The sequence below is a fragment of the Triticum aestivum genome, chromosome 3D (assembly GCF_018294505.1).
Source record: "Triticum aestivum cultivar Chinese Spring chromosome 3D, IWGSC CS RefSeq v2.1, whole genome shotgun sequence".
Taxonomy (NCBI): Eukaryota; Viridiplantae; Streptophyta; class Magnoliopsida; order Poales; family Poaceae; genus Triticum; species Triticum aestivum.
Genome location: NC_057802.1, coordinates 64,487,798 through 64,502,995, shown reverse-complemented (window position 1 = coordinate 64,502,995; position 15,198 = coordinate 64,487,798). Strand labels below are relative to the sequence as shown.

At 45.2% G+C, this 15,198-nt stretch overlaps 1 protein-coding gene across 1 annotated transcript; it reads right to left on the bottom strand.

The window, feature by feature from the left end:
* Positions 1-4,559: 4,559 nt before the first annotated feature.
* Positions 4,560-9,992, bottom strand: LOC123077443 (NADP-dependent malic enzyme, chloroplastic). The gene is made up of 20 exons (XM_044499722.1): positions 9,783-9,992; positions 9,361-9,617; positions 8,255-8,375; positions 8,097-8,171; positions 7,757-7,908; positions 7,564-7,669; positions 7,429-7,494; positions 7,224-7,319; positions 7,058-7,129; positions 6,886-6,969; positions 6,664-6,762; positions 6,524-6,571; positions 6,376-6,429; positions 6,187-6,285; positions 5,975-6,064; positions 5,801-5,878; positions 5,492-5,566; positions 5,293-5,383; positions 5,049-5,177; positions 4,560-4,968 (listed from the first exon to the last, which is right to left on the bottom strand). Exons 1-20 carry the CDS (start codon positions 9,828-9,830, stop codon positions 4,880-4,882), a joined length of 1,929 nt encoding a protein of 642 aa, XP_044355657.1. The 5' UTR covers positions 9,831-9,992; the 3' UTR covers positions 4,560-4,879.
* Positions 9,993-15,198: the final 5,206 nt, after the last annotated feature.

The following is a 15,198-nucleotide window of genomic DNA, read 5'->3' as shown; positions in this document are numbered from 1 at the left end:
AATCAACTAGCATAGGAAGGTAAAATAAGCATAACTTCAAAACTTTCAACACGTAGAGAGGAAACTTAATATTATTGAGATATGTAAAAGCATATGTTCCTCTCTCATAATAATTTTCAGTAGCATCATGAATGAATTCAACAATATAACCATCACATAAAGCATTGTTTTCATGATCCATAAGCATAGAAATTTTACTACTCTCCACATAAGCACAACTCTTCTCATTCGGAATAGTGGGAGTATCATAAGAAACTCGAATACTATAAATTGTTTCCACATTAAAAGAATAATGTTCAGTAAAAGGGTAATCATAATTATGACAAGCTTCATAAATATAATCATCACTAATTTTTATAACATAAGTGTCATCACAATAATCATCATAAGTAGCAGCTTTGTTGTCATCATCATCAATTGAAACCTCTTCCAAGATAGTGGAATCATTACTAAATAAAGTCATGACCTCTCCAAATCCACTTTCATAATTATAACAATAAGATTCAACACCCTCCAAAATAGTAGGATAATTATTATCTAAAGTTGACACTCTTCCAAACCCACTTTCATCAACATATTCATCATAAATAGGAGGCATGCTTTCATCATAATAAATTGGCTCATCAAAACTTGGGGACTAAAAATATCATGTTCATCAAACATAGCATCCCCAAGCTTGTAGTTTTGCATATCTTTAGCATCATGGATATTCAAAGAATTCATACTAACAACATTGCAATCATGCTCATCATTCAAATATTTTATGCCAAACATTTTATAGAACTCTTCTTCTAACACTTTGGCACAATTATCGGAATCCTTATTTTCACGAAAGACATTAAAAAGATGAAGCATATGAGGCAACCTCAATTACAATTTTTTTTGTAGTTTTCTTTTATAGACTAAACTACTGATAAGACAAGAAACTAAAAGATTCGATTGCAAGATCTAAAGATATACCTTCAAGCACTCACCTCCTCGGCAACGGCGCCAGAAAACAGCTTAGTTGATGGGGTGTGAGTGCCGCTTACCTAGCCTCCCAGCAATGGTGCCACACAATAGCTTGAAGTCTACTACACAACCTTCTTCTTGTAGACTCGTGTTGGGCCTCCAAGCGCAGAGTTTTGTAGGATAGTAGCAAATTTTCCTCAAGTGGATGACCTAACGTTTATCAATCTGTGGGAGGCATAGGATGAAGATGGTCTCTCTCAAATAACCCTGCAATCAAATAACAGAGAGTCTCTTGTGTCCCCAACACACCCAATACAATGGTAAATTGTATAGGTGCACTAGTTCGGCGAAGAGATGGTGATACAGGTGCAATATGGATGGTAGATATAGGTTTTTGTAATCTGAAAATATAAAAACAGCAAGGTAACTAGTAACAAAAGTGAGCGAAAACGGTATTGCAATGCTTAGAAACAAGGCCTAGGGTTCATACTTTCTCTAGTGCAAGTTCTCTCAACAATGATAACATAATTAGATCATATGGCAATCCCTCAACGTGCGACAAAAGTCACTCCAAAGTTCCTGTCGCGGCGAACATAAGATGAAATTGCTTGTAGGGTACGAAACCACCTCAAAGTTATTCTTTCCGATCAATCCATTGGGCTATTCCTATAAGTGTCACAAACAGCCCTAGAGTTCATAGTAAAATAACACCATATGACACACATCAATCAACCCTAATGTCACCTAGATACTCCAATGTCACCACAAGTATCCGTGGGTCAATGATACGATATGCATCAAACAACTTCAGATTTATAATATTCAATCCAACATAAAGAACCTCAAAGAGTGCCCCAAGATTCCTACCGGAGAAATAAGGACGAAAACGTGCATCAACCCCTATGCATAGATTACCCCAATGTCACCTCAGGAATCCGCGAGTTGAGTGCCAAAACATACATCAAGTGAATCAATATAATACCCCATTGTCACCACGAGTATCCCACGCAAGCATACATCAAGTGTTCTCAAATTCATAATAGTATTCAATCCGATAATAGTGAAACCTCAAAGGTAAAACTCAATTCATCCCAAGAAGGTAGAGGGGGAGAAACACCATATGATCCAACTATAATAACAAAGCTCGCGGTACATCAAGATTGTGCCAAATCAAGAACACGAGAGAGAGAGGGAGAGAGAGATCAAACACAAAGCTACTGGTACATACCCTCAGCCCCGATGGTGAACTACTCCCTCATTGTCATGGAGAGCGCCGGGATGATGAAGATGGCCACCGGTGATAGTTTTCCCCTCCGGCAGGATGCTGGAACGGGCTCCCGATTGGTTTTTCGTGGCTAAAAACTCTTGCGGCGGCGGAACTCCCAATCTAGGTTTATTTCTGGAGGTTTTGGGATTTATAGGAGGTGTTGGCGTCGGGGACAAGTCAAGGGGGCCCACGAGGCGACGACAAGGACGGGGGCCGCGCCCTAGGGGGCGCCCTCCACCCTTTTGGTGGCCTCGGGACTCCTCTCCGATATCTTTTCGTTCCAGTATTTTTTATATTTTCCAAAAATATTCTCCGTAAATTTTCAGCTCGTTCCGAGAACTTTTATTTCTGCACAAAAAACAACACCACGGCAATTCTGCTGAAAACTGCACCAGTCCGGCTTAGTTCTAATCAAATCATATAAAATTATTGTAAGCATGGCATGAATACTTCATAAAAATTATAGATACGTTGGAGACGTATCAGAGGACTCTCCTAAACCCTAGGCGTCTGGTGTATTATATAAACTGAGGCCAGGCTAGTCATTAGGGCAACTCATATTCATTAGAACAATCTCGTGGTAGATACATGTACTCTGTACTACACCCCATATGAATACAATCAAAAGGAGGACGTAGGTATTATCTCTTCGAGAGAGCCCGAACCTGAGTAAAATCATGTGTTCGTGTTACCATCGCTCCAAGACGCCTAGCTTAGGACCCCTACTATGAGGTACGCCGGATTTAGAACCGACAACCGGCTCCTCCTCCCATTGTCGCCACTCCAACATGTCTGCGCCGCCCTCACCACGGGCGTTTGCCATCGCATCACCGACCGCCCCGCAACGTAGACATCTGTCGGCGCTATTGGGAGATGGCGATGCCATTGTCGTGGGGAGGTGCTCACCTCCCCAACAATTGGCATCTCTCCACAGATTGCGTGCCAATCCCACCAGTGCATGTGAGCGGCCGCGCCCACCTGCCACCGGATCTGCTCTACGACCGCAGGTACGCCATTGATTCGCCGTTGTGGGATACGTGGCTCCGCGATGAGCACGACCTGCGACGGCAATCATCTTTTGCCAGTCGTCCTCCGAGCACGTGTTGCCTGCGTCATGTTCGTGTTGATAGCCCGCCTGAAATGCGCGGGCGTAGGCATGTGCGCGGCGTCACGCCGACGCCATCTCCGTCCCCATCCCCACCACGGACACCTCCCATGACCGAGGAGGAGGAGGCTGAGCTCATGAGGCGGGTCATGGAGGACTCCATGAACACCCACGACGAGCGCCAATGGGAGGGCCTCGAAACCCAGTTGACCCTCTCTGCTGTCGGCGACGTCGCCATCCCTGAGCTGGACATGGCCGTCAAGGAGGAGATGCAGGAGGAGGTGGTGCAGGAGCTGCCCATCGCCGCGTGGAACCCGCGCTTTGTGGGCCAGCGGTGGAGCTGGCCGTCCACGGCGCCGGAGATGACCGACGCGGTGGGTGTCGGGCCATGGTCACCTACGCCGCCGCGGTCATTAGAGCAGGAGCAGGAGCTATGGGAGGAGATGATGCGGGCGCCTCCGGTCTGGCAGGGGCCGCCAGCCCACCTCTGGCAGCCACCTTCATACGTCGACCTCACCAGTGACGACGATGAGTAGGACGACGGCGGACGGCGATGGGCCTTATCTAGTTTAATTTGTATGTCTTTTAAGTTTGTTTAATTAAGAACTGTGTTGAACTTGGCTACTATGGACGTGTGGACATGTGGATGTTTATATTAATGTTTTTTAATTATTTGCAACGTTTATTTGGGTTTATTTTGGGTCAAAATTCAAGTCCAAATACACGGACAATTTGGGATGCGGCGGATCGGTTGGGCGCACCAACGGCCGCACGACTGCAAGCGGATGGGCATGTTCGTTTCTGCCCAAACCGGACGAAATCTGGACGAAACGAACTTCCGTTTGGGGTCGTGCGTTTGACGGGCATTTCCGTTTCTGCCAAACTGAACGAAATCCAGACAAAACGGACTTTCATTTAGGGTCGTGCATTGGAGTTGCCCTAATAATTACTTTTGATGTTGCTTATACTACCTTACAGTTGTTGAATGGTAAATTTTAGCATTGCTCCCTCTTACCTCCCCTTTTCACGTGATAATAGATCCAAGCCATTGATTTGATTTAGTCATTTAGTGCTCTAAGCACACAATAAAACGTTTATGTGTCACAAAAATTACACGGCGGTAAAATGTTTTTGATGCAAAACCAAATGATGTATTTTCTTTCGACAATATTGATATTATAAATATTTCCCGTTTGACTAAACCTTTTAACACCATCCATTAGTTAACTCCTTCACTGGTGCATGCTAATTTGCATTGATTTTCATATATGGTCAAGGATCCCAGTTGAGATAAAAGGCGAGGAGCACTAGCCATATTACCTTGAGAACTAGAGCTCTGTGTCCTTATTACACTCGTTACACTCAACCTACACGAATAACAAACGTTGGTACACAAGACAGTTTGCTTAACTTCTTCCACAGCATTACAACAGACACGGCATATATGTATAGACAGATACGAGTTCCAGCAGCAGCAAGAACAGCGACAGACAACAACAGCGTCGCAGCATCCTGCGACCTTGCGTTTTATTACTGCAAAATTGATCTCCACTGCATTAACGATAGCTGCGGTAGACAGGGGTGTACATGCAGCTCTCCGCATATTTCTCCAGATCTCTCGGCCGCGGCAGGCGAGTCGCCAGGCCTGCGGAAAAAAGTTTGAGCAATGTCAAGCACAGGTATTCCATGAGGCCTGAAGGGGGGCAAGGGTGTCGGAGAACATACCGAGTTCGTAGGCTTTTGCAGCCACGCTAGCAGCGATGAGGGCAGATATCTTTCTGATGTTGGTGAAGGGTGGAAAGATGGATCCCTTGTCGAAGTTCTCCTGAGTGGCCTGTGCAGCTAGTGTTTCCGCTGTTTGAACACATGAAACATTGATAAGCATTCCATAATATTGTTAATATTTTTGAGGAAATGCTTGGCATACTGGCAGGCAATCATGGATAACATGTTCATGAGAGGCACTTACAGGCAGCAAGAAGCATGTCCTCATGTACGCGGATTGCTCCAGAAATTACAACACCAAGGCCAAATCCAGGGAAAATGTAAGCATTGTTTGCCTGTTGTGCATAGCCCAGACAATCAGGTATGAAGAACTATTATTTTGACTAAGCAGGACTTCATATCAGCAAGATTGCCCCCATTGGAAAAGATTAAAAGAAAAATACCTGGCCAGGCACACGAATCTTTCCATCATACTCCACAGGGTCAAACGGACTTCCGCTGGCAAACACTGCACGACCCTGCAAATACGCAGATGCATTTGCATGTTTTAGTGAACCCTTTTTGTGCCAATTATGATGAACTAGCTATGAAGATATACAAGTATAAGAAGAAAGCAAACATGGAATGTCTTTCATTAAGCTCTGCTGCATTTCATATGGTACAGGATAGCACAATAATTAAATGAGTTAACATCAAATGTTTTGACTTCGACAAATTTGCAGCCAGCTCTGTGTGTATGTTGGCAAACTAACCTGGGTCCATTTGTATGCTTCTTCAGCAGTACATTCAGAGTGCGATGTTGGATTTGACAATGAGAAGATGACAGGTCTCTGCATTTACAATTTTAGATCAGAAGTTATTCAACTGTCTCACTGATCCCAGAAAGTTACAACTTGAACAACAACAATGTTCAAAATTCAAATTACCTCGTTGAAAGAAGCCATAGCTTCAATAACTTCCTTAGTGAAAGCCCTGCCTACTCCAGATGTCCCGATCAGCACCGTAGGTCTGATGGACTACAGAGATAATAAAAGAACTTTAGGAGATACAATAAAATATAACCTTAACAGAACAATTTCCAGTGAAAGCATCAGTACTAATTGAATTGAATTCTTAAATGCACATAAAGAATGACTACCTTGATGGCATCTAACAAGGTTGTCACAGGTTCGCGCTCATGTGCCCAAGATGTCTTGAATGGCTGAAGGGAGTTTTTTCTGGAACTAACGATCAAACCCTACATATATAATAGAATAAAATTGTGTCAGTCTGTCAGCTGCAGTGTTCAAAATCAATATCGTACATATAACTTTCTTTGCCTCCATACCTTCGAATCCACCAGAAAAACCTTCTTGCGGCACTCTTCAATTGGAGCATTTGTCTATAAATTAATCAAAACCAGCATGACTTAGCTGTAGCATTGATATTAAAACTATATACGCCACATTGACATTTTGAAAGCCTGAGCCAGTTACCTGTTTTGAAATCTCAAGAGCAATGAGTTCTGCAATACCAGTTCCAGCCTGCAGTAAAATGCACCGTCAGATGTGTTCCAGATAATGCATTCTAATTTAACAGTTCAGCAAAAATTACACCGTGAGGAGTTTTGACTAACCTCGCCAGCACCAAGGAACAAATAGGTGTGCTCTGCTAGGGTTCCACCGACAACCTTCAGCGAAGATAACAGACCTGCAAGGACCACAGATGCTGTTCCCTGCAATCAACACATTTTATCTCAGCACAGAAGGCAACAAACTGAAATATAAAGCGAATTAGAGATACTGAAGAACAGAACAACGGTAGCACGTGATAAAACTGAAACAAGTAGTTCACCAACCTGGATATCATCATTGAAAACAAGATGACTCTTGCTATATTTCGCAAGCAAATCAAACGCATTGTGATTGGCAAAGTCTTCAAACTGGCACAAAGGAAATCCAGTATTATTGTGATAATAATTCAAAATGATCACCATATAAACATGCAATTTACTAGGTGTCTGAACTGACCTGGATGAGAACTTTTTCACCATATATTTGTTTAACAGCATCCATGAACTCTTCCATGAGCTCATGATACTCCTGCCATCAAGGACAATGCACATATCAGATTTTAAGTGCTTGCTATTTTGATAACGTCTTAGTTCCTCCAAGCAAAGTTTGTACATGTGCATACCTCTCCAGTAGCACGTCTTTGCCGAAGCCCGATGTAGAACTCGTCATTGAGCAATTGCTCATTGTTAGTACCAACATCAATTGTAATAGGCAAGCACTGCAAAATGAACATTAAAAAGATTGAAGTTATTTGATTTTTTTGCAGCTTATTGATAGCAAATATACTGGGATAACTAAAGAAGACTAAAACATATGTAAATACTTACAGCTGACGGGCGAACTCCTCCAAGGGCAGTGTACAGAGAAAGTTTGCCAACAGGAATTCCCATTCCCTATACGATATCATTTCAACAATATATAAGCACAGTTCCTGAAGTAAGAAGCTAATTAGACAAGCATACCTGACAACCCAAATCTCCAAGCCCCAAAATGCGCTCACCATCAGTGACTACAATAACTTGAATGTTCCTCTCAGGCCAGTTCCTTAGCACGTCAATGACCTTCCCCCTACAATACACCTCCAATCAGTCCCAAAGATAAACGCAATACATAATTCTTGCAAGTTTGATAAAAGAAAAAGCTGGGCAAACATACTTGTCTCTCAAGCTGACATACAGACCCTGTGGGCGCCTAAATATGCTCCCATACTTCTGGCAGGCCTCACCTACAGTTGGTGTATAAACCACAGGGAGCAGCTCCTCCACGTTATCAATTAGAAGCTTGTAGAAAAGCCTCTCATTTCTCTCCTGAAATCACACAACATTGTGCCAAATTTTGCAATCAATAAATCATTTTAACTGCAACAAATTGACTACGTTGATGCAGTGTGGGTTTTATCAGATCTTCAACAAGGAATTCGCTGCATTACACATAGCTAATCTTCTTACAAGAACAAATCTATAGTTCATAGAATCAACATGACTAATTGTGCTACCTGAAGGTCCATCATGGCCACATAGCGCTGCAACGGGACCTTGTACTGGCGAAGGTTGTGCATGATCTTCTTCACCTGCATACACATTAAGAAAACCTTACGAAAAAGAAGACCAGAATGATTTACAGCTTATTTTGGCTAGTGATGGTTCCACATACTTGGAGATCCTGGGAGACAACTCCTGGAGGAAGAAGGCCACGCAAGTAGTGAGCGTCCCGCTCCCTCTCGGTAAAGGCCAGTCCTTTGTTGTGATGCGGATCTCTCAGAAGGGTGTAACCACTGTGGCACAAAAGGTCTATTAGCATTCGATTTAACATAGTGACCAAAATATATTCATCCACTGCACCGAATCATGGCCGTTCATTGACATGAAACAATCTTAGAAGTTACAACCAAATAAACATTTTACGGCAGTAAAGTGTTATCAAATTCTCGTGGTCAATTGGGTACTTGACTTTCCTTGCTGAAGTTACCGTTCTCTGATTGCTTTTAGCTAACTATAACAAAATTGCATGCAAATATTGGTTTACCCTTGCTGAAGTTTCATGATGAATATTGGTTTACCATACGGTAGTCAGTTTAGTATCAATTTGCAGTCAAATTTCGCTGTCAGGGGCAGTGGAGAAAACAAGACACACAAATATTGTTGTGGGCCAGATTATCTTCTTTGCCAGATTAGAATATACTCCACCCACAAGAAAGCAAAAAATAGAAGAAACCAAAACAAAACAGCCAATTCGTTGTTTTGCTCAACTACTCACAACCTACCCAAAATCCGCCCAGCGGTAACCCAGATCCGCTTTAAATTATAACAATAATATTCTCTCGCTAAAGTGAAACTGGAAATGTAAAAGTAAATACTAGTAATTGAAATTTTAACGCGACCAGCTGGGCGACTCCAACAATACCGGGTGACCCATACTGGGTGCGAGGAGAGAACAAAAGTCAGCTGAACTGAGCTGCACCAGCAGGAGAAAGGGACAGTTACTTTCCGCTGCCGAGCGCCCCACACACGGAAATCTACTACGCATTTCAGATTTGTTTCAGGTGATGCAAGCAAACGAGACACGCATACTGACTTATAGGCACGTCAAAAGTTCTAAAATGGACTAAAATATTAGTAGTAGTATAAGCTTAGGCAAGGCAACACGCGGAGGAAACCGTGAACTAGCGAACCCAAATGGACCGATCCCCGCCCAGATCGACCCATCGAAACGTCCGCCTCACCCAGATCCAGCGATCCGATCCGATCCGCGCCGCTCACCTCGCGACGGAGAAGGCCCATGGCGTGACGGGCAGCTCCTCCGTGGCCCTGTCCTCGCCGTACTTGTCCTCCACGCCGCCGCCCGCCGCGGCCACCTCCTTCTCGGCCTCCGCGGTCTCGGCGGCCGACTCCATCGCCACCGCCTCGACCCTCTTGGGCTGCGCCGCGCGGACCGTCACCGCCGCGGCCCTCCTCCGCACCTCCAGGCAGCTCGTGCATCCGTCCCCGCGGGCCCCCGCGCCACCTCCGCGCTTCCACTGCAGCGTCAGGCAAAACACAGACAAAACAAACAAACGAAGCTTACTTCCTCGCACAAACATCCAGAGCACCGTAAACACAGCGCAATCACGCGACTCGAAGCGGAAGCGAGCGGCGAGGCGCGAGAGCGGGACGAGCGAGCGAGAGCGCGGAGACGTCCGTACCAGGGAGGCGGCGGGGGACGCGGCGGCGGCGGTGCGCGCGGACAGCATGGCTGCGAGTTCCGCGGGGAGCTCCAACGCGCGGTCGGGGTGGGTGGGTGGGTGAGTCGAGTCGGTTGCGCGCTTGCGTCCTCGGCCCGGAGCCCCTGCGCGCGAGGGAGCGTGGAGGGAGGCTGGGGAAGGCGTGGGATGGGACGGGGACGAGAGGGAGGTGGAGGAGGCGGGGGGGGCTATAAAAGGGGACGGGCCGAGGGCGCTTTGTATTTGGGGCCGGTGGGCGGGCGGCACGCACCTGCGGCGACGGAAATACTTTAATTCGCCGCGGTGATTTTCGCACGCCGCTTCTTCGATCTGCCTCCCGTTTTACACAGGGGTCGATGGATGGTGAACATGGCGTCGACGTACGGGGGTCATTAGACCTTTTTCCAGCCAGAAATGTAACGAGAAATTTCATTAAAATGATGTATATTTGGTTGGCTTTCCGAAAATGATACGCTAGTATGTGCCAGTGGCGGAAACTGTCACATTCATGTCAAATTAGAGCAAACACAGATGTGTCATTTTGTCCAATTTTTCACATGAGTACACTCTAATGCCTCTGTCCTGTTTTTTTATGACGGAGTATAATTGTTTGTGACCTGCATAAACAGTTTGTTAGGCAGATGTATGATTAATCTTTGACCTCAAATACGATGGGGGCTAGTAAACCCAAATAGTGGTAGTACATGTAAAAGTATACATATTATTTTATCTGTTTACAAAAAATATTTACATTGACTATAATAAAAAAGTTCTAGCAAAAATGTGATCAGAAATTTGATAAAATTGACACATACTCCGTATTCGTTTGGCTTCATGAAAACGATACACCATTTGTGTCACTTACATATATGGCCATGGTCCTTGTGCCAATGACATAAAGTGTGAGCGAAGTGTGCCGTTTTGTCCAATATTTTACTTGATTATACGTCACTAGCGCGTGACCAAGGTCGTCTCCTCCTCGTTGTCGATCTCCCTCGAGCAGCCGAATGTCGGATCCTCAAAGAGTCTCGTCAGAGCATCACTAGCACACTACCTCTATTGGTATCCACGGGTACAAGAGGAACACCGTGTGGCAGACTGCTAGGTTTGATTGCTTAGTTGGGGTTCCGAGTAGAGGTGACTAGTTGCAACACATACAAATCCCTAATGACGGCACTGAAGCGATCAATCGAAAAGGTTTGCCGCACCTCTACTATATATAGGCATCCACCGCAGGCTCATCACATGGGCCCCGCATGGATCCAAGCCCAGAGTCTGCTCGGCTCGTATCCAGTCCTGGTCGGATCTCATCCGGCAAGTGAAGTCAGATCCGGCCTCACGGGTATCTTTCCCTTAAGCATGTGTCCCCTTAGTTTCTCGTTCACTCGCGAGTCGAATCGCATCCGGCTCGGCCAGTCAGTGGTGGCTTCTAGCAAAGCACGCTGATTCCAAGTGTCTGATGAAGCCGGCTGGACAAGCTTGTACAACATGTATTGCTTTCGTTCTTTTTGCCTCGCGGTATATGTTGCCAGGCTCAAGGTGAGTAGGTCATTCTTGTGTCAGCACGGCCTCTTTCTCGTTCCAGTGATGCCGACCATAAAACTGGATTATCCCTGAATCCTCATCACAAGGTTATACTTATCCAGATCAAATCACACGAGGGACCAGCGTATATATCTCTAGTCAGAGGGGCAAATCCCACCTTGCTCGACCATGTCTCACGACATGTATCTAGGCAAGCCTAAAATCAACCTTTATAACTACTTGGTCACTGACTAGACTTTGGTCAGCCCAAAGTAGGTCGGTCACCATCCTAAATCCATGCGCCGACCTCAGGTCTATGACACAGAACGCATGTCGTACTAGAGATTAACACATGACCACATCTCGTTGCATCTCTAATTGGGTTTGTACGACTCGGACCTTATCTGGACCCGGATCCAACTCTTGAATCCAATGCTACATGGCTAGTAAGACCAAGCCATCCATCAAGTCATATGTTAGTCTAGTCGGCGGCGAGTTCACACAGTCATTTTGACTAGGGACCATTTAGGACAATCATCATACAATGTATGGTCTCACAAACAAATCACGTACTTGTTGTATACATCATTGATAATGTCCAAGGACTATCCTTAATCCATAAACACATTGGGAAATATCATCATACAAGATTGCCTCGAAGGCATATCTCCGACATATCCAACGACACATATTGCCCCAACAATTTATCCAGTTCATCGCTGTCAATCTAGGAACGTTAATTGTAATTGTCTCGAAACAACATTAATTGCATTAATGGTAGTTAATCTTGAAATCACATTAACTTTTATATTATTTTTATGGACTAACGTATTAATCTAATGCCAGTGTCAGTTCCTGTTTTTTTTTCGTGTCTTTGGTTTCGTAGAAGATCAATATCTAGGAAGGTCCAATTGCGCTAAAAATTTACGACAATTTTTTATAGAAAAGAAGAGACCCAAGAAGCTTTTGAAGGCAGCCGGAAGGTGCCCGAGGGGCCCACAAGCCCAGGGGGTGCCCCCTAGGGGCGCGAAAATCAGGCTTGTGGGACCCTCGAGACTCCGTTTGACGGGAATCCAACGCTGAAAAATCCTATATATTGATAATCTCTTGAAAAGTAACATATAACTTCTCTTCTGTCGCTGCAAGTCTTTGTTTCGAAGCGATCTCATCTGGAGCCCTTTTCCGGCGCCCTACCGGAGGGGGAGGCCTCTTCATCGTCCTTGTTGCCTCCATGGTGATGTGTGAGTAGTTCATCATCGGGACTGAAGATTTGTACCAGTAGCTATGTGTTTGATCTCTTCCTCTTATGTTCTTGATTTGACACGATCTTGATGTATCATAAGCTTTGTTAATAAATTTGGATCACATGATGTTTGCTACCTCTTGAGCACTGCGTTGGTTTTCCCTTGAAGAGGAAAGGGTGATGCAGTAAAGTAGCGTAAGTATTTCCCTCAGTTTTTGAGAACCAAGGTATCAATCCAGTAGGAGACCACGCTCAAATCCCACGCACCTACACAAACAAATAAGAACCTTGCAACCAACGCGATAAAGCGGTTGTCAATCCCTTCACGACCACTTGCAAAAGTGAGATCTGATAGAGATGATAAGATAATATTTTTGATATTTTTATGATAAAGACTAAAAGTAAAGAAAGCAAAATAAACGGCGCTAGAAATAACTTGTTGGCGGGAGATTAATATGATGGAAAATAGACCCGGGGGTCATAGGTTTCACTAGTGGCTTCTCTCACGATAGCATAAGTATTACGGTGGGTGAACAAATTACTGTCGAGCAATTGATAGAATTGAGCATCGTTATGAGAATATCTAGGTATGATCATGTATATAGGCATCACGTCCGTGACAAGTAGACCGACTCCTGCCTGCATCTACTACTATTACTCCACACATCGACCGCTATCCAGCATGCATCTAGAGTATTAAGTCCATAAGAACAGAGTAACGCTTTAAGCAAGATGACATGATGTAGAGGGATAAACTCATGCAATATGATATAAACCCCATCTTTTTAACCTCGATGGCAACAATACAATACGTGTCGTTTCCCCTACTGTCACTGGGATCGAGCACCGCAAGATTGAACCCAAAGCTAAGCACTTCTCCCATTGCAAGAAAGATCAATCTAGTAGGCCAAACCAAACTGATAATTCGAAGAGACTTGCAAAGATAACCAATCATGCATAAAAGAATTCAGAGGAGATTCAAATATTGTTCATAGATAATCTTGATTATAAACCCACAATTCATCGGATCTCGACAAACACACTGCAAAATAACATTACATCGAATAGATCTCTAAGAGAATCGAGGAGAACTTTGTATTGAGATCCAAAAAGAGAGAAGAAGCCATCTAGCTACTAACTATGGACCCGAAGGTCTGAGGTAAACTACTCACACATCATCGGAGAGGCTATGGTGTTGATGTAGAAGCCGTCCGTGATCAATGCCCCCTCCGGCGGAGCGCCGCAAAAGGCCCCAAGATGGGATCTCACTGTTGGGGAACGCAGTAATTTCAAAAAAAATCCTACGCACACGCAAGATCATGGTGATGCATAGCAACGAGAGGGGAGAGTGTTGTCCACGTACCCTCGTAGACCGTAAGCGGAAGCGTTATGACAACGCGGTTGATGTAGTCGTACGTCTTCACGATCCGACCGATCCAAGTACCGAACGTACGGCACCTCCGAGTTCAGCACACGTTCAGCTCGATGACGTCCCGCGAACTCCGATCCAGCAGAGCTTCACGGGAGAGTTCCGTCAGCACGGTGGTGTGATGACGGTGATGATGTTGCTACCGACGCAGGGCTTCGCCTAAGCACCGCTACGATATGACCGAGGTGGAATATGGTAGAGGGGGGCACCGCACACGGCTGGGAGAGATCAACAGATCAACTTATGTGTCTAGAGGTGCCCCCATGCCCCCGTATATAAAGGAGCAAGGGGGGAGAGGCGGCCGGCCAAGGAGGGCGCGCCAAGGGGGGAGTCCTACTCCCACCAGGAGTAGGACTCCTCCTTTCCTTGTTGGAGTAGGAGAAGGGAAGGAAGGGAGAGAGGAGGAGAAGGAAAAAGGGGGGCGCCGCCCCCCCTCCTTGTCCAATTCAGACTAGAGGGGGAGGGGGCGCGCAGCTGCCCTGGCCGCCCCTCCTCTTCTCCCACTAAGGCCCATTAGGCCCAATATACTCCCCGGGGGGTTTCGATAACCCCCCGGTACTCCGGTAAATGTCCGAAACCTCCCGAAACACTTCCGGTGTCCGAACATAGTCATCCAATATATTGATCTTTACGTCTCGAGCATTTCGAGAATCCTCGTCATATCCGTGATCATATTTGCGACTCCGAACTACCTTCGGTACATCAAAACACAAAAACTCATAATACCGATCATCACCAAACTTTAAGCGTGCGGACCCTACGGGTTCGAGAACTATGTAGACATGACCGAGACACGTCTCCGGTCAATAACCAATAGCGGAACCTGGATGCTCATATTGGCTCCCACATATTCTACGAAGATCTTTATCGGTCAAACCGCATAACAACATACGTTGTTCCCTTTGTCATCGGTATGTTACTTGCCCGAGATTCGATCGTCGGTATCTCAATACCTAGTTCAATCTCGTTACCGGCAAGTCTCTTTACTCGTTATGTAATGCATCATCCCGCAACTAACTCATTAGTCACATTGCTTGCAAGGCTTATAGTGATGTGCATTACCGAGAGGGCCCAGAGATACCTCTCCGACAGTCGGAGTGACAAATCCTAATCTCGAAATACGCCAACTCAACAAGTACCTTCGGAGACACCTGTAGAGCACCTTTATAATCACCCAGTTATGTTGTGACGTTTGGTAGCAC